Source organism: Stegostoma tigrinum, chromosome 23, assembly GCF_030684315.1.
Source record: "Stegostoma tigrinum isolate sSteTig4 chromosome 23, sSteTig4.hap1, whole genome shotgun sequence".
In the NCBI taxonomy this organism is placed as follows: domain Eukaryota; kingdom Metazoa; phylum Chordata; class Chondrichthyes; order Orectolobiformes; family Stegostomatidae; genus Stegostoma; species Stegostoma tigrinum.
The window spans coordinates 11,711,744-11,732,029 of NC_081376.1; the positions used below are offsets into that span (position 1 = coordinate 11,711,744).

Here is a 20,286-nt window from a genome sequence, read left to right on the forward strand (position 1 = left end):
ATGCAGACTTGAAGTTTCTGTTTCTGTTGCGTAGTTAATTATCTTCTGTTGAGTGGATGAGTATTACAAAGAAAATGTTGGTGTTTTCTCTGTTATGGTTTTCAGTGTATGCGTATTTCAGAAGGCATTCACCATACACCCTGTGATGCATCCTGCTTGTAGCATTCCCTGGTGATTAACAGGAAGTTATTTTTGAATTTTTTTTGTGGCAAGGCAATCAGTCATTATTGACATTAGAACCACAGAGCACCAGCAATTGGAGTCTAGCTTATTTCTCACTATCAGCACAAAGCAGACCAATTCCAGAATAAATACAGCAAAAGCCTATAATTAGTGTATTATAGTTAAATGATTTTAAACCTGGAACTCTGGACCTTACTGTCATCTCCGTCCATCTTGTGTTTCTGTTCTTTTATAAATATTGACACATACAAATTATTTCCTTTGCATCCAATACTGATAAATGCTTTCTGCAATTATGGTACAGTCTTCATACGGGTAATTGGCCTTTCATAAGTGAGTCCATTTTGCAGGAGATATTCGAAATAGCAGTGTATGAAATGGCTGTTAATAGACCACGAGAAATTACAACTGTGTACTCTAATCTGGACTCTGATGACAGTGATGAACTATTTGATCTTCACCTTCAGAACTTTTGAGTTACGATGTAATCAATCCTGGGAAACCTCTATCCTTCTAATTCTGACCTATTCTGTCTAATTGTGTCACGTGTGTATTACAAAACACTTACTATTAGTATTTGGTCACCCCTCTGTAATTTGACCTAAAATCCATTTTTAATAAAAGGGTAACTTTGATGCATGATTTGGATTACTCCATTAACAATCATAAGTCACATCATAGAATCATAGAATCCCTAGTGTGGAAACAGACCCTTTGGCCCAACAAGCCCACGCCAACACTCTCAGCATCTCACCCAGACCCACCCCCACGAATCTACACATTCCTGAACACTATGGGCAATTTAGCATGGCCAATCCACCTAACCTGCACATCTTTAGATTGAGGGAGGAAACTGGTGCATCTGGAGGAAACCCATGCAGACTAGGGGAGAATGTACAAACTCCACAGACAGTCACCCGAGGGTGAAATCAAAACCAGGTCCCTGGCACTGAGAGGCAGCAGTGCTAACCACTGAGCCATGATGCCTTGTGATCATAAAGAACATTGTTGTATTTTTCAATATTCTGGCTGGATATTTAGAACCTTAAAATTGCAGCTCTATGTTTAAGTCCATATTGGTTATTTTGTTTCTTCAAATTCATTGGGAAAAATTGCTCGAATGTCTCCGATATTGGCCGAGTTGGGATTTTATTTTCTCTACTATTTATATATCAAACTGAAATAAAAGTTTTATTTAAGATAGGCCTAAATACTTTACAACTTCACATTTAATCTTTGCTGTCCTCTATTCTAATTATTGGTGTCATCTTTACTTTTGCAAGACCACAGAGTGCACACTTTAGCCTACTTGGCACATAACTCATTTGCCAACTACCACTGATCAATTAGATCACTTAGACATTATTGGGCCTCATTGCCTTCGGTCAAAACTGCTCAGCCCTCCAAAACTGTCCTGTTGAGCAGTGAATACCTGGGCTCTTTAGTCAATTATCAGTCAGTTTCTTAAGCCCTTCTTCCTTACTACTGTCAACCTTTCACACAGATGATCCCTGGAATGGTAGGTTTAACGTACGATGAACGGCTGAGGATCCTGAGATTGTATTCATTAGAGTTTAGAAGGTTGAGGGGAGATCTGATAGAAACTTACAAGATAATGCATGGCTTAGAAAGGGTGGATGCTGGGAAGTTGTTTCCGTTAGGTGGGGGGGGACTAGGACCCGTGGGCACAGCCTTAGAATTAGAGGGGGTAAATTTGAAACGGAAATGAGGAGACATTTCTTCAGCCAGAGAGTGGTGGGCCTTTGGAATTCATTGCCACAGAGCGCAGTGGAGGCCGGGACGTTAAATGTCTTCAAGGCGGAGATTGATAAATTCTTGATCTCACAAGGAATCAAGGGCTACGGGGAGAGTGCAGGGAAGTGGAGTTGAAATGCCCATCAGCCATGATTAAATGGCGGAGTGGACTCGTTGAGCCGAATGGCCTTACTTCCACTCCTATGTCTTATGGTCTAACCTGACCACCAGCCTGTGTAAGGAGTTCGTTGAGATACTGCTCACTAAGAGTAGGCAGCTGAATAGAATGGCTTTGTGTTGCTTCTCCACTTTCTCCGACCAAAGTCAAACTTCTCCTCATGCCCTTTCCAGGCTCATCTTATTAATAAAACTTGCCCTCTCTTTCAAAAGCACTGCCTCTTCAAAAAGATTTACCCTTGATTTTCTTCTTCTCCATCATATGAATCCTTCGCTTCAAGTTTTCATCCCTACCCAACATTCAAGATTCCCAAATCAGAATATAATTTGATTTGAAGTAGGGAATTCCAGAATTTTGACTCAGCAATGACAAACAGTTTAGTGACTTATTGCAAAGCTAGGAGGACATATGACATGGAGGGAAACCTGCAAGCAGATGTGTTCCTACGCACCTACTGAATTTTTCCTGTTAGATAGTAGAGGCTATGAGTTAAGGAGGTGATGCTTCTTCATCTTCCTTACTTTCTTTAGAAGCTTCAGTCACCCCAAACTGCTTCAACCCCTTTTATCTTTTATCTTTGTAGATGGTACTTGGTTCTAGCCTTAACCTTCTAATCATAAATAATGCATCACCAGCAATGGTCTCTCTTTCTGTCTCACATCAGCAGCTTTGGACCCCATGAATGGTCTGTCTTGACCACATCCATATTTTTGTCTATATGCAGTTGCTGACTGAAGCCATTTGAAGATTTGGGGTCAGGTTCCATATGTATTCTCTGTGTCACATGGCTGTAAATCATGACAACTATTTAGATTCTTCCAGAGCTTTTTATTAATAGACAACATTTCAACCACACATGCTGGGGTGAGTCATATTTCCTCCACTTAATCTCAGCAAGCTGAAGCTGCCATTTGTTTCTCCATACTCTTTTCACTTGTTTCACCCTACCCATGGCCACTGACTCAGGTCAAAGAAGACAGTTCGCAGCTTTGTTGTCCTATTTGATCTGACTTTAGTTTTTAAACCTATATTCTGTCTATTAAAAATACTCCTATTTTTACCTTAATAAACCTGCCCACTGTTTTGCATCTTCTGTTGAATTATAGAATTATGAAATAGTTACTGGACAGAAGGATGTCATTCAGCCCTTGGAGCTGTGCCAGTTCTTTGCAAGAACGTTTAACTAGTCCCATTTCCTAGTTTTCTCTCTGTAGTCCCACAAGTTTATTTAAATCCTTGAATTCTTCTTCTCCAAATCCATTTTAAAAGCACTTTCAGTCACTGAATTTCACCATGAAACTGATGTATAAAAGCAGTTACCCTCCTCCCTCCGGACCAACCTCAGGGAATCTCTCTCCCATTGCAACTCTCTCGTAAGCTCTTCGGCCTTGAAACTGCTAACCTCATCCCACCTCCTTGACCTGTCCGTCTTCCCTGGACTGACCTATCCCCTCCCTACCTCCCCACCTATACTCTCTCCGCCTATCTTCTTTACTCTCCATCTTCGGTCCGCCTCCCCCTCTCTCCCTATTTATTCCAGTTCCCTCTCCCCATCCCCCTCTCTGATGAAGGGTCTAGGCCCGAAACGTCAGCTTTTGTGCTCCTGAGATGCTGCTTGGCCTGCTGTGTTCATCCAGCCTCACATTTTATTATCTTGGAATTCTCCAGCATCTGCAGTTCCCATTATCTCTCTCCTCATGTCCTCAATGGTTCTTTTGGCGGTCACCTTAAAACTGGTGTCCTCTTGCGCCTGACCCCTCTGGAACAGTTTGGTAATAAAAAAAAAACAAAACTTGTAAATTGCTTCCTCAGTTCTGACTTAGAGAACTCCAGATGTAAGTGTATTGTGTAGAAATATTAGTGCCTGAATTCCTTCAGTGGTTGAAGTATGAACATCAGAATTAATCAAACATGGGATATATAGGTTAAACTTAGTTGATTCATAGATAAACTCAACATTATTGTGTTGCTTCGAACCTTAATGAGCCTTTGTCCTCTCTACTATCTTTAACATTGACAAGTTTTTAACAATTTTTATTTGTGTTCTTGGTTATAACTTGTGTTTTTGTAAGATTTATATGAAGTCACCAGTAATGGATGTTTTTATGTATGTTGGTGTGTTAGGTTAAACGTAGTTGATTCATAGATATACTCAAGTTATTTAGTTCACCTTCACATTATTATGTTGTTTCAAACCTAGAATGTAGGTTACATATTTTGTGCTGTGATTTCCAAGCTTGCATTCTGAGCATTTTTAGAGAAAATTCAAAGATACCAATGTAGTAAATATACCTTAATGTTCCATTTTGAGATATTGACAAATCTGCTCTTGTACTGATTGATACGACTTTAAGAAAATGGAGATGTTGTGAACCAAGTAGTTTCTCCAGAGCATCAGTAAGGATGAAATTCCAGCAGTAAGTAAAAATGCCACCTGCAGAAGAGTTACTACTCACGGCTGTCATTCTAGTCCTAGAAGTGAGCATGCATTTTGACAAAATACAAATTTACATATTTTACCTCAGATTATAGCTAATATCCTGGAAAGTGCTCATCGCGTTCAAATAACATTGACTTCATGTTTGTCGTTTGTAAACCCTGGCGTCCCATCCTAAAGGCTTTGATATATTAAGTTCATGAAAATTAGCAAATAAAAATACGATCTTATATATGAAAACTTTTTAGCGACAGATATATGTTCTGTCAAGTTGTGCATCAAGAAATGATTGGTACTGTATAGCTTTTAAATATTGGTATTTAAAATTGGTGCAGTAATTATAATTTGTTATAGGCTGGCTCACTGACCACTTATATTAAAACCAACTTTAGAGGTATCACTGCGTTCCTTCAAAAATGAACATATTTGTGAATATTTGTGCTTTGACTGTTAGCCTATTTGCTCAATAGTATCTCTATTGCAGTAGCAGCTGCACTATTTGAAATACAGAACAGCAACTTCAAAAAGAACCATTGTTTGAGGTTTGTAATGGATTGACTTGTTTTTGTTTGTATTCACAAAGAAGCTATGGGTCACCTTATTTTAGGCATTTTGTAAACATTTTGAAAAGAGGCAGCACTCTTCTGGTTGTCAATAATTACTTAAGCTTCTGAACACTAATTTGTGACTTCAGCTATGGAATATGAAACTTTTGTCTTTAAAGAGTTATTTTCATGCAAAGTACAAATAGTTTCTCTGTAAGAAAGACCTTGTGTTCAAATAACGATGTGTGGAGCTGGATGAACACAGCAGGCCAAGCAGCATCTCAGCAGCACAAAAGCTGACTTTTCGGGCCTAGACCTTGTGTTCAAATGTTGCTTTTTATGTCTTCTGTTTTCCGAAAAACATCGTACAACCAATTCATTACATTTTATTTACAAAATTACTTTGAGAAACAAATGTGGCGGCTAATTTGTATTCACTGGGATTCTTCAAACAGCTTAGGTGATGTGATTAGATAGATTGTTTTTATTGAACGATTAAAAATTAATTGGGACACTAAGAGAACACCCCTATTTTACTTCGAATAATATTAGAATCCCTTATATTGAGCTGAACAAAGTTTAATGTGTTCAATCAGCAATGCAGCATTATCCCTCAACTGGATTGAAGTGTCAGCCTAGTTGATTTGCTCACAACCAATAACTTACAACCTTCTGACTCATCAGCACCAGTGCTGCCATTGAACCAATTCACACTTCAGAAGCGATCAACAAATTTTTCATGCAGCTCAGAACCATTTAGCCATCTCAACTGCTTCTGCTACCATACGTGACGAATTTGTAAAATGCACTGTGAATACACTGTGGAGCTGGAGGAATGCAGCAGGTCAGGCAGCATCAGAGGAGCAGGAAAGTTGCTGTTTTGGGTTTATATCCTTCATTAGGATGGGGTGGGAGAAGGGAGCTGGATAAATAAATAGAGGGAGGGGGTGGGGCTAGAGGAAAGTAGATGGGATGGTGATAGGTGGATGCAGGTAGGAGGTAGTTGGGATCGGTCAGTGGGAAGGGTGAGGTGGATAGGTGGGAAAGTAGATGGACAGGTTGTATCAGATCGAGGAGGTGGGAATGAGAGGAAGGCCCCTCCCCAGCCCTAATGAAGTGGGTAAATCCGAAATGTTGTCTTTCCTGCTCCTCTGATGCTACTTAACCCTGCTGTATTCCTTCAGCTCCTGACTCCAGCATCTGCAGTTCTTGCTATCTAAGAGTGACGAAAATTCACAGTGCAATTTTCTCAAATTAGCCCGGATTTGACTAGATTTGTTAAGGCTGGACTCTACTATATATCATTATAAAACCCAGATCCGATCCCTGATCATAAATTCATTGTTGCTCGCAAGTAGTACATTGATTTGAGTTCAGAATCTCAGTTTCTTTTGTCAAGGCAGGCTCTAGAGCAAATCTTAAAGTTAACCTTTAGACTACGACCTTGAAGAAACCCTTCACAAATATGAGTTAATACAAAGCCCTTTGAACCCAAATGTTGTTGTATATTCTTCCAGTTAACAGCTTATGAATCCACCTCTATATAGCTGAAAAAAACTGATCTAAAGGTAGAGGAATGTTGATTATTAGAATTCTCATGTTTTTCATCTCTTATTTTAATTTCTTGCAATTTGGAGTTATTTTTCCAGATGATGGCCTTGTTCCACATTCCCCATACTTCTATGCATCAAATGGTTTTGCATGTTATACTGAAATGATATATTCTTTCAGTAATAAATAAATATTTGCAGTAGAAATGTTTGGAATATGTTTTACTCTGAAAAAATGTTAAGGACTATCCCTGTTTTTCATTTACTTATAAACATCATGCATTGCATTAATCAGCAAATCAGAATAATAATTCTAAACAATCTGTCTTTCATTCTATTGAGCATCATTCTAGTTCCATGACAGTCTTTCTATTTCCATTTAAAGTTGCATTTTTATGTCCAGTTCAAATAAAAATGAGAAATAATAAATATTATTGCACATGTTAATATACTATTGTCAGGCTGGATTACATGCACACTTTGTAAAATATTCCGGGGCAGAGATAGCACAGGCAGTATTACATAGATTTAATAAGTTGTTAGAAAAAATAGTACAAGAGGACAGGCAGATGGCAAATGTAATGCCTGTAATTAAGAAAGAGGCTGAAATATATTAGGGGAAGTTTAACTAGTCTGCTTAATATTAGCGGTAAGTAATATAATGGAACTCCAAATCAAGAAGAAAATAATACAACAACTCTTGGCTGAAAATTTAATAATGTAAAGTCAGTATGGCATTCAAAAGGCAAAATTTTACCTGACCAACCTAGTTTAATTTTTCTGGCGTTAACTGAGAGTAAAGAAGAATACTGTAGTTGATATAATGTACTTAGATTTCCAAACTGCCTTTGAGGAGTCATATTGCAGACTCTTCAAATCATACCACGTAGAATAAGAGTCAAGGAGCAGAATGGATAGCTAGCTGGTTTCAATATGGCAAAAGAAATATAGGCCTAAGGTGGAACTATTCATAAAGGCAGTAGATAGAAAGGGGAACCCTGCATTAATCGGCAAAAGGGACATGTGTTCACAAGTTTATTAAAAAATGCACACTTTCTTAGCTTGCGGATGACAGTAGTTTGGGCAGTTACTCAGTATAATGAAGACTGGAACAAATTACAAGAGGACATTAAACTTGCTACATGGACATACGTTGAAATTAATTTATGAATTATAATTGTGGGGTATTACATCATGGTAAGAAAAACAAGGTGATGACTTTATGGAAAATAGAAGTCTTAAGTAGAGAAGCAAAGGGATCTGTGAGCACAAACAAATCACTTAAAAAAAAGAGGTGAATTAGTTTATTAAAGTCATTTAAGAAAAAAAATCTAAAGTTATTTCTAAAGGTCCAGAATTGAACAGAAAATAGATTATACTAAACTTACTTCAAATCTTGGTTAGACCACACTTGGAGTACTGTGTGAAGTTTCAATGACCACCATATAAAAAGAAACAGGGGCACTCGAGTAGCTACAAAAATTATTGACAATGATGATATCAGGTATATCTTTGCATCTCTAATGGGAAACCGATTATAAAAGGTTTCTCTTCAAAAGTCCAACTGAGAGATGACCTAATAAAAATTTTGATAGACCCAGAGTAGGTGTCTTCATATATAGGGAAGAGCAAAATTAGACCTGTCAATGTCAGATAGTCAGCAAGGAATCAAAGAAAGAACTTGGAAGAACTACTTTATGCAGCAAAAGTGGAACTCATTGCCATGGGAAATGGCTGATGCAAATAGCGTAGATGAATTTGAGGGAGACTGGAGAATGGAAGAGAAGTTTGTTTGCAGTTAATGGGATAATTGCATGTGCACTTCATACTGGTTTGGGCTGAATGGCTTGGCTTCTGCTTATGTATTCCATTGAACTCCGTCCCAAATAGTTTTTTCTACACTTCATTTCCAGAATTATATTTGCAATAAGAATGGAAAATTAAAGCAAAACAGGTGTGAGATGCAAAATTGTATGTGAACACTTTGAATCAAAATTTTTTCTGATTATTCAAATTAGACAACTTAGTAACCGTTCAGCATGACTATTTTGAATTTGAAATGCCCTATTCTGACAAAATCCTTAATTTTCTGACCCATTGCTTTTTATTGACTGCTGCAAATCTGTGTATCTGCTGACCCCAAGTGGTGCAATGTAGATTTACACTGCTATCTAGATTTTAATCAAGTTCGTGTGGCAGCCTTCAATCATATTACACTTAAAAATGATTGAAATAACTTGTTATGTATTAACTAAACTCGACTTGGTTAAACAGAACACATGGAAATGGTTTAAAACTTCCTTATTATTTATGATTGTTTCAGAGATAGTAGGACCTGCAGATGCTGGAGAATCTCTAAGATAACAAGGTGTAGAGGTGCATGGGCACAGCAGGCCAAGCAGCATCAGAGTAGCAGGAAGGCTAGGCTTCGCAGTGGAGTTAAAATCCTTCCTGCTCCTCTGCTGCTTGGCCTGCTGTGCTCATCCAGCTCTACACCTTGTTATCTCATTATTTATGATTTTCTGTTGGGAGTCATTGTCATTTATTTAATGACTGACCCCTTCAGAAAGGAATCAAAAAGTTCTCCGTGCTTGCAAATCTCTATCTTAATGTGAGTTGTTCTGTCTGTGAAAAGGTGATGGTTTGAAGGAGAAATAACCTTGAATTTCATATTTTTGTATTGTAGTGTTGTGTGCGAAAAACTTGGCCAAGAAGGATTTCTTCAGTAAGTATTAAATTTTGTTCTCTATAATTTGTGAGAATAAGGAATAGAGGGCCAATTCCTCAATTCTGACATATTTGGGTCCCATTCCACAACATTTAATTGGATTATGAGAGAATGCTATCTGGAAATAAAAGCAGATCGGAAGACTTCCTATAAATATTTTAAAAAGTAAAGAATTGACCAACTGTGTATTCATTGTAAAGAAAGCGAGACTGGAGAATTAATAATGAAACGTAAGAAATGGAAGATTAATTGACCAAGTATTTTGCATCAGTCATCACTATATATGTTACATGCTAGAGCAGCAATAAATCAGAACATGGAAACAAGGGGGCAATCTCCGGAAATTCATAATCAACAGAGAAGTTGTAATGAGCAAATTGTTGGATTTGCGGGCTGACAAGTGCCTAGTTATGGGCTTCATTATAGACTATGAAAAGAATGACTATTGAGATAGTTGGTTTTAGTTTTCCAAAATTCGTAGAAACACTAAAGATGGAGCAGATGTAGAGAGGATGTTTCCTATTTTGGCAGAATCAAGAATTAGAGGTCACCTATTAAAACAGATTAGGAGAATTTTTTTCTTTGAGAATCAGAAGTCTGTGGAACTGTCTTATGATAAAAAGCAGTAGAAATAGAGCCCTTCAATATTTTTAAGGCAGTGGTAGATAATTATGAAGTAAGAGGGTAAACTTAAGGTTATCAAAGGTAGGCAGGAATGCAAATTTGAGGTTACAGTCCAGTCAGATGTTATTGAATGTAGGAGCAGGCTCAAGGAGCTGAATAACTTATACCTGCTGTTTGCTAGTTTGTGTGTTCCTATAGCCAACAATAATTGTACAAAAGGAGTGGTTAGAGTTTTTGTTTGAAGAAGTGTCCCAGCTTGAAACATCAACTTTCCTGCTCCTCTGATGCTGCCTGGCATGCTGGGTTCCTCCAACTCCATCCTGTGTTGTCTCTGACTCCAGCATCTGCAGTTCTTGCTGTCTCTGGTTAGCAAACTTTGCTCATAGATTCAAAACAATCGATGTTTGCAAACCTTGCTCCAAAATTGGGATATTTTTCAAGGTCATGTGCAGATTTGCAGGTTTGGTAAGGAGACCTTACCTGTTCTGTTGGAAGAGGCAAGGTAATGCAGGATTGACATTGTTCAGGCAGAGGAATTTCCCCTTCTGTAATCAAGTAAATGTAAGTCATGGGAGCTGATAAGCAAGATACTTTCTGCCATGAGGAAATGTGCCAAAGTGAGATTGACAACTTAGCGAGTTTTGAGAAGATTTGCAGCTCAGGTTGAGGTTCTGGATGTGAGTTTGCTCGCTGAGCTGGAAGGTTAGTTTTCAGACGTTTTGTCACCTTTTAATTTGAAAAAATATACCTTATTCATAAGATGTACAAAAAAAAAACATATGTATACACCTACCCAGTCATGCAAGCCGCTCCGGGTTACCCAGGGGGTACGTACACCAACTAAAGGAAAAAAAAAGAAAAAAAAAAGCAAAGAAAATACCTGGGCAGTCATCACCCTGCACAGTCCCCGTTGGCCCCCTGACCAGTTGGGGAAATCGCCAGCTGGGCCCAGTTACCAGATAGGGCCCTTTTTTCTATCCTGGACGAGGGGTTTCATACGGTGGTCTTTCCCCACCGCGCCTTGGCGGTGGCTGCCCCAAGCTTTAGCGCGTCCCTCAGCACGTAGTCCTGGACCTTGGAGTGCGCCAGTCTGCAACACTCGGTCGGGGTCACTTCTTTCAGCTGGCAGACCAGCAGGTTGCAGGCAGACCAAAGAGCGTCTTTCACCGCATTGATGGTCCTCCAGGCGCAGTTGATGTTGGTCTCGGTCTACGTCCCGGGAAACAACCCGTAGAGCACGGAGTCCCGTGTCACAGAGCTGCTCGGGACGAACCTCGACAAATACCACTGCATCTTCCTCCAGACCTCCTGCGCATAGGCACACTCCAGAAGGAGGTGTTCGACAGTCTCGTTACCCCCCCCACAGCTGCCTCGAGGGCAGCGTGCGGTGGTGCAGAGATTCCGGGCATGCATAAAGGATCTCACTGGCAGAGCCCCTCTCACCGCCAGCTAAACAATGTCCTTGTGCTTGTTTGAAAGTTCTGGCGATGAGGCATTCTGCCAAACGACTTTGGCAGTCTGCGTGGGGAGCCAGACGACGGGATCCACCCTCTCCTTTTCCCGAAGGGTCTCGAGGATACTACGTGCTGACCACTGCCTGACAGCCTTGTGGTCAAAGGTGTGTCGTTTCAAAAATTTCTCCACGAAGGACAGGTGGTACGGGACGGCCCAACTACTCGGAGCGTTCCGCGGCAACGAGGCCAGGTTCATCCTTCGCAACACCGGGGACAGGTAGAACCTCAGTAAGTAGTGACACTTGGTGTTTGCGTACTGAGGATCTACGCACAGCTTGATGCAGCCGCACACAAAGGTAGCTGTTAGGGCGAGGGTGGCGTTCGGTATGCCCTTTCCTCCATTTTCCAGGTCTTTGTACATGGTGTCCCTGCAGATCCAGTCCATCCTTGACCTCCAAATGAAGTGTAAGATGGCCCGGGTGACCGCAGCGGCGCAGGTCGAGGGAATAGGCCAGGCCTGCACCACATAGAACAGTACCGAAAGCCCCTCTCACGTGACAACCAGGTTCTTACGCGCGATGGAGGGGGACCGGATCATCCACCTGCCCAGCTTCTGCTTCAGGTTGGTGATATGCTCCTCCCAAGTCTAGTGCACGCCCCAGCTCCACCGAACCGAACACCCAGCACCTTCAGGTAATCTGTCCTGACGGTGAAGGGGATGAAGGAGTGGTCGTCCCAGTTCCCGAAGAACATGACTTCGCACTTACCCCTATTGACTTTGGCACCCAAGGCCAGTTCAAACTGGCCGCAGATGTCCAACAGCCTACTCACCGACCGACGATCGGTGCAGAAGACGGCGACGTCGTCCATGTACAGGGAGGTCTTGACCTGAACGCCTCTGCTGCCTGGGATAGTCTCACCCTTCAGGCTCACGTCCTTCCTGATGGATGCAACGACGGGCTCCACACAGCACACGAACAAGGCAGGAGAGAGCGGGCAGCCCTGCCTGACTCCAGATCTGACGGGAAAACTGTCCAATTCCCACCTGTTGATCGAGACTGCGCTAACGATGTTGGTGTAGAGCAGCCGGATCCAATTGTGGATGCCCTCCCCGAACCCAATTTGGAGAGGACGTCCCTCGTGTCAGCATGAGAGACCCTTTCGAAGGCCTTCCCCTGGTCCAGGCTGACGAGGCAGGTGTCCACCTGCCTGTCCTGCACGTTGGCGATCGTATCCCTGATGAGCGCGAGGCTCTCAGCGATCTTCCTGCCCGGTTCAGCACAGGTTTGGTCAGGGTGAATCACCGACTCCCGGACAGACCTGACCCGGTTGGCTATGACCTTGGCCAGGATTTTGTAGTCCAAGTTCAATAGTGAAATGGGACGCCAATTCTTAATTTCTTCCCTCTCCCCCTTCCTCTTGTAAATGAGGGTGATGATACCCTTCCTCATGGACTTGCACATTTCCCCTGCCTGAAGCACACTATCGTCCACCTCCAGCAGGTCCTGGCTGACCAGGTCCCACAGAGCGGAATACAGCTCGACTGGTAAGCCGTCGCTCCAGGGAGTCTTATTCCCCTCCAAGGACTTGAGGGCTCTGGTCAGCTCGTCCAGGGATATCGGCCGGTCCAGCCACTCCCTCGTGCCGTCGTCTCAGACCTCCGTGATAGACGACAGGAATGACTCGGCGGCCATGCTGTCCGTGGGCTTCGTGTCGTACAGTCCGGCATAGAAGGAACTGCTGCTCCTTAAAATGTCGGGCCGAGATGACGTCACCGAGCCGTCGTCCTCCTTCAGCCGGCTAAGCACAGAACTCTCTTTGTGCACCTTCTGAAAGAAGAAACGCGAGCATGCCTTGACCTGCTCCACGGAGCAGACCCTGGACCGGAAGATTATCCTGGAGGCCTCCACAGCGAAGAGCGAGGCTTGTGGCGCCTCACCTTGCGGAGGTCCTCCGTGACATTGACCCCCATCAACTGCAGAAGGAGCAGGTTCTGCACCCTTTTCTGGAGTCGCGACAGCTTTCCCCGCCTCTCTCTCGCCTTCTGAATACCCTTGAGGACAAAGAACCTCTTGATGTTCTCCTTCACCGTCTCCCACCAGTCGCCCGGAGACTCAAAGAGGGGTTTCACAGTTCTCCAACCGGCGTACTCCCTCTTAAGCTCCTCAACGTTCTCTGGGGTCAACAGAGTAGTGTTGAGCTTCCACGTCCCCTTGCCGGCCGGCTGGTCGTCCTGTAAGTGACAGTCGGCCAGCAGGGGGCAGTGGTCAGAGAAGAACACCGGCTGAATGCCAGTGGACCTGACTGAGAACGCCCGTGATACAAACAGGAAGTCTATCCTTGAGCGAATATACCCGTCTGGCCGCGACCAGGTGTACCTCCACTGCGCTCCGTCTGCAGGGGTGCTGAAGACATCGAGCAGCTTGGCGTCCTTCACCATGCCCATTAGGAATGTGGACGTGACGTCCAGTTGACTCCCCCCCCACCCGCTGTCCCCACGCCGGATCTTCCATCTGCATTGATGATGCAGTTGAAGTCTCCGCCTAGGATGACCGGCCTGTACGTAGCCAGCAGGGGTGGAAGCCGCTGCAGGACGGCCAACCACTCACTCCGTACCGCTGGGGCGTACACGTTGATCAGCCTCAGGGGAGCGTTCCTGTCGGTGACATCAGCCACTAGGAGGCAACCCCCCCACCACCACCTGAACTTGAGAGATGGTGAAATTGCGCCCCCGCAGCAGAATAGCCAGGCCCGAGGAGCGACAGTCGTTACCCCCCGACCAGATCGAAGACCCACAGGTCCAGGCACCGGACCATTTCCCGTACCTGATAAGGTGCGGTATCCCGCACTCCTGCAGAAACAGGAGGTCTGCCTTGACGGTGGTCAGGTAGGCCAACGTGGACACACATCTTGCGGTTGACTTGACGCTGCGCACATTAATGCTCGCAACTCATACCCCCATTGTGGGCAGTGACCGCAGTACCCTCCCCAAGTCCAAGGTCCAGCCCCTCCATCTGTCCCTTCATGCCCATTGCCCGGGCTAACTGCTGGACGCTGTTCGGGCTCGGGAAACCGTCCGTGCTGCCTTCCAGGTGGCATCCCCCCGTCGGGGGTATGGAGGCAGGAGAGTCCAGCTCTGGGTCAGGCTGGGGACACGCTGTTTCCTCCTTCCCACCTGGAAGTTCCAGGGGGCCCTCCAGGGCCCCAGCGGCACATGACTGGGTGTCGGAGGGAGCCTCAGGACGCCTCCTGGCACCTGGAAGCGTGGTGCTGCTTTCCTTCTCCCTTGAGATCTTAGCTTCTGCTTTGGGTGGGCCCCCTCCGAATCTCCCTCGTCAGAGGAGCTCTTATAGCCCCCCTGTAGCTGCCTCTTCCCGCCTGATGGTTGCGGTTCTTGGGCCCACCGACACGCCTTCCTCCTCGCTTTCCGGACCATCGTCCACTCCCCTGGGTCACCTGTCGCTGCCTCCATCGACTCCGGGTTGTCGGGGGGGAGTGGAGCCTGGAGGTGCGCTTTGCTGGCTTCGGGTCCATCCTGCGGGGCTGGGCCCTCCTGCACGACCTGACCCTCCTGCACATTAGTGGGGTCCTTGCAGGGCCCTGGTGCCTTCCTCTCCTCCGGGGGGGGGCTGGCCCCGCATTGCCCCTGCTGGCGACCTGGGCATAGGTGGTCCCCCGGTGCGGGCATGCCCTATAGAGGTGGCCCGCTTTCCCGCAAAGGTTGCAGCTTTTCTCTTGTGGGCAATCCTTTGCAAGGCGTCCCTCCTCCCTGCAGATGGTGGCTTTGCAGTCAGCCGCCACGTGACCTGACCTACCACAGGCATGGCAGACTTTAGGTTGCCCTGCGTAGGTCAGGTAGCCCTTGCTCCCGCCGATCGCGAAGCTGGACGGTGGGTGTACAATGTTCCCGTCCGCACCCATCCTCAGCGTCACCTTGACCTGCCTCTTACTGGTCCAGATGCCAAAGGGGTCCATAATGTCGGTTAGGTCCCCTTCCACCTTCACGTACCTTGCAAGGAAGGTCAGGACGTCAACTGCTGGCACATGCGGGTTGTACATGAGCACAGTCACCATACGGTTCCTCTGCGCTGGCATCACGAACAGCGGGACAGCGGTCAATACAGAGAGCGGGCCCTCACCTCCTCTCTCCTTGAAAACCTCCATGAAGCGCTCGCAAAGCTTGGCACTCCTGAAGGTTACATCATAAAAACCTCCTCCAGGGAAATCTTGCAGGCAGTAAATGTCCGCAGCAGTGAACCCACAACAGCCCAACAGGACCCTCTTCACAAAGAAGGTGCGGCCCACAGGTGCACCTTCATCCACCTTCTTCACGGGAACACGGATGGTGTTCCGGACCCCCTGACCTGGGGCATGAGCACTTGCCGCAGCCATCGTTGCAGGTTGGCTGCTCCCCTGAACCAGTGTTAGGCCGAAGCCAGCATTAAGATCCACCGGTTGCAAGGGTGCACAGCCAACCCGACGTCTTCCTTCCACCTCCAACACAGCGCTCTCCTCTCGGTCCACAAAAGAGTGGGTCTTTATTTTGTTCACTGAGCTGTAAGGCTTGTTCCCAGACAATCAGTCACCATTCTAGGTAACATCATCAGTGAGCCTCTGATGAAGCGCTGGTGTTATGTCCCGCTTTCTATTTATCTGTTTAGGTTTCCTTGGGTTGGTGATGAGACACGCACGAGAATTCCTAGAGGCATGGCATTCCAACCGCAACTCCATCAACAAAGACATTGGCTCCAAATCAATGTGTTTGTTGATGGAGTTCTGGTTGGAATGCCATGCCTCTAGGAATTCTCGTGCGTGTCTCATCACCAACCCAAGAAAACCGAAACAGATAAATAGAAAGCGGGACATAACACCAGCGCTTCATCGGAGGCTCACTGATGATGTTACCTAGAATGGTGACGAAACGTCTGAAAACTAACCTTCCAGCTCAGCGAGCAAACTCACATCCAGATTGACAGCTTAATTAATGGCCCAGGCACCTAATCCAAACATGGCACTCCACCCACAATGACCATGGACCATAGCAAGCTCTACTGTCTTGAGTGACAAAACTTACATAATTTTGATGCTACAGCCTGAACGTGGCTGGCATGGAAAAAGATTTTTATAACACTGTGGACTGTTGAATATTATACTTCAAGTTAAAATGCTATGTTCATGCAATCACTCATTCAAAGCAGGCTGACTGAAAGCTGGCCACTGATAAGTCACTCCGGTTGAACCATATGCTGAACGCTTACATGGTGTCTGCTTTTAAAGGTGAAATTTGTGCACAATCACAGCTGGTGAATGCACATTAGCAGGGTCCTTCATGTAGTCTGACCCAAAATGAGAAGACAGCTCAAGACATCATGAGGGTGGTGACCCTAAAACATGTGGGCAAGGAAGACCTTGTTCGCTTTTGTGAGAAATGAAAGGCAAGTATTCTTCAATGTATTACACTTACGTAACTTTCAAATTCATTCACCTAATGACGCGTTCACACACAGCATGCTTCTCACTGTAGTGCCTTTACTACTGTGTTCAGATCTATTTGTAAATTACATTATTTTCACCACTTGTTTTCTCATTACATAGGCCTCCAAAGATGCTTTGCCTATCACTGAGACAAGAAACAAGCCAGTACTTCATATGAGCACCCGCCAAGTTTTTGACCAGACAGGCACCAGCTCAGATGCATTCCACAGGATAATGAAAAAATTCAAATAAAGAAGTGAAAGTTGATGTGGTACTGGAGGAGCATTGACATGAGTAAATGATGTCTAACGCAGGATCTAGAGATCTGTACCTTACTAAGGCAATATACCTAGGAGACCTTTAATAAAAATAAAATGTACAGTTCATAAATTCCATTGAGAATATTGGCAATTCTTGAATAGTATGTAAGAAGATTGGTATAAATTCATTTGTTGTGTCATTTATAAAAATAAAGTACATTTGTAATCCACCATGCAGCTGATGGTAATTTCACAGTCATCTGCAGAAAATCTCCTGACGATAGTTGTTTAAAACAAAGATGTAGTTTTTCTTGTTAAAGAGTTGTTGTGACTATGAAATCACAAGAAATCATGTATTTTTCATTTTGGGGTTTGTAACCTGCTAGGGAATTTGGACAGCTCCAAATAGAATACAAGGGAAGTTTTGCACCTTGAAAATCAAATGTTGCGTATATTGTTGAGCTGTGCATTAATGCCGCTTTTTGAAGCACTAGAAGAAGAATTTGACACTCAGCGGCACAGAGAGTCTTTTGAGCTCGGCACATTCTTCCTGAAGCAGCTTTCTGATTGGTTGAGCTGCAAAGTGGTAAAAAGTTCTTTGTCCCATGGCAGCAGCAGAAGAGAAAAAGATCCAGTCAGAAAACATCTCTTTCTACCTCCCTCATCCCTCCCTCTCTCTCTCCATCTCTTCTCCATCTCTGTCTCCATCTCACTCTCTTTCTCTCTCTCTCTCCCTCCCTCTCTCTCTCTCTCTTCCCCCCCCATCTCTCTCTCTCTCTCTCTCTCTCTCTCGATCCATGTGAAAGAAGTACAGAAACCCAAGAGACCTTATATAATTAATGCTAACAATGATAGATCTCGATCAATTGTTGAATTGAAAATCAGCAATCACCGTACAGACACCAGCATGTCATTACTAAAATTGGAAGGATTGTGAGAAAAATAACTCTACACCTTGTAGTGTGGGCTTTTGACCTGTGGAATTTATTTACCCAGTCTTTATTCTTTTTCAGCCCATTGTTTAAGTTTAAACTAGTTGTCTTTTACCTATTTTAAACATGATTGAGTGCACGTTCATTTGGGTTTTATTGAAAGAATATAGTTTAAGTGCATAGTTGTAGATTAAAAATCCCCTCTTCACTGCTCATGTTAAAATTAAATGTGTTAGAATATATAGATTTATCTTTCTGTTACTGTAAATTGCTTTTGTCCTGGCTAGTCGTCTATCAGGTGAATTGATCACTTTGGTGATTTCATTGGGATTTTATATGTTTATACATTTTGTAATGGTTCATGGAACAGTGAAAATTATTGGCGCACACCTTCCAATTAAGTTGTGACAAGTTATGAAATTAAATTTACAGGAGGCTTAATTCTAGGTTGCAAAGGCTCGGGAAATGATTTGAGAATATACTGCTGTGGGACTTAACAGCTAGGTCCAAAGATCACACATAGATCTGCTCCAGGGGGTAGCAAAGGATAACCTGCAACATGTACAAATCTACAAAAGATGCTTGGTTACCTTTCCTGATGATGCTAGATTTACCACTTTAGCTGTAAACTGACAGGTTACTGATAAAGAACTAGAAATAGTTGTAGGTTAATCTTGAGATGTAGCACAAAGATGTTGTGCAGCAGTGGTGACTTGGAATTTTCCAATGAGGAGGAATAGGCTACCATTACAACAACTCATTCCACTAAAATAATTTTAAGAAAAACTTTGAATGGGAGTTGTCATACAAGCATTTGTTTAGGGAAAGGTGAAGTATTTCTGTTCTAAATAGAAGTAGGGAAATTAATGTTGGTGATCTGCATTATGTGTTTTTTTTGATAAAAGGACCACATTAATGCTGTCAGCAATGCAGCAAAAACACAGATGATGGAGTTAATCCTAAAAAGGCAGTGTGTGTAGTTCAAAGTGCCCGTTTATTCTGAGAACCACATGTCAGTTCATGCTACTTTTATCATTAGGGTCAATTTACAGAGCCCAGGACTGTCTTCCATTCCTATATTTCTTTTTTCTCTTTCTGTTCAAATCCAAACTTTCTTTGAGGACCTTAAAGGATAAAAGGACACTCATTCACAATAACATATTTCAGCACAGAAGAAAGAACTGCAGGCACTGGAAATCAGAAACAAAGACAAAAATTGCTGGAAAACCTCAGCAGGTCTAGCAGCATTTTTGGAGAGAAAGCAGAGTTAACATGTTCGTCTAGACCTGAAGCACTCACTCTGATTGCTCTCCACGGATGCTGTTGGCCTTGCTGAGATTTTCCAGCAGTTTCAATTTTTGCAAATATACAGGAATATATTATAAACAATGACTAAAGGTGATTTGGCTGAGCATGCTTTTTACTGTCTCTCTCATTTCTTGAATAACGGTTATGTTTGCCAGCTTTCAATCTGCTGAGTCGATTGAGGATCCAGAGAATTTTGAAAATGTGTAACCATTGCATCCAGTATCCCATTTTGTACCATAGGAAGGCCACTAAGTTCTGGGAATTTGTTGACTTTTAGTCCATCAGATTTCTCCAATACATTTTTTTTAAACTTTAATTAAGTACCTTCAGTTTCTTCTCTTTATAGCTCTTGTCATCGCCACTTCTGATGTGTAACAGGCGACTTTTATTGTGAAGGCAGACAAAAAATATTTGATTAACATCACTGCTGCTTCTTTGTTCCCAATCATAATTTCTGCTGTCTCTATGTCTTGATGGACTAGCATTAGATAATTTTTTTGAGCAACCTTTTGCTCATCCTTTGTTCGTTTTTAGAGCAGCCCAAATCCTCAGGCTTAATACTACCCTTTTGTAACTTTTGAAAGACTCTTCTAGTCTAACACTAACCTTAACTTCTCTACTAAACCACAGACGGATATTTCTTGCTAAGTTTTTATAGTTTAATGAAATGTACTTTTGTTGGATGTCACAAATCATGTCTTGTAATGTTTTTCACTGTCTTTAACAGCATAAACATAGTCTGTTTACTCTTAGACAGCTTTTTCTTCATACCTATGTAAGTGGCTTTAAGTTTTAAGATTCTTGTTCTGGACAGGAGTATATTACTCTGAAACTTAAGATGGAATTCAATTATTATG

At 43.4% G+C, this 20,286-nt stretch overlaps 1 protein-coding gene across 4 annotated transcripts in view; it reads left to right on the plus strand.

Annotated features, from left to right (window-relative positions):
* Window positions 1–20,286, plus strand: part of smurf1 (SMAD specific E3 ubiquitin protein ligase 1) — a 124,499-nt gene that overhangs the window by 53,392 nt on the left and 50,821 nt on the right. For all 4 annotated transcript variants that reach the window (XM_048552179.2, XM_048552180.2, XM_059653916.1 and 1 more), the window contains exon 2: window positions 9,335–9,373. In XM_048552179.2, coding sequence (XP_048408136.2) covers window positions 9,335–9,373 — 39 coding nt within the window. The remainder of the gene's footprint in view (window positions 1–9,334; window positions 9,374–20,286) is intronic.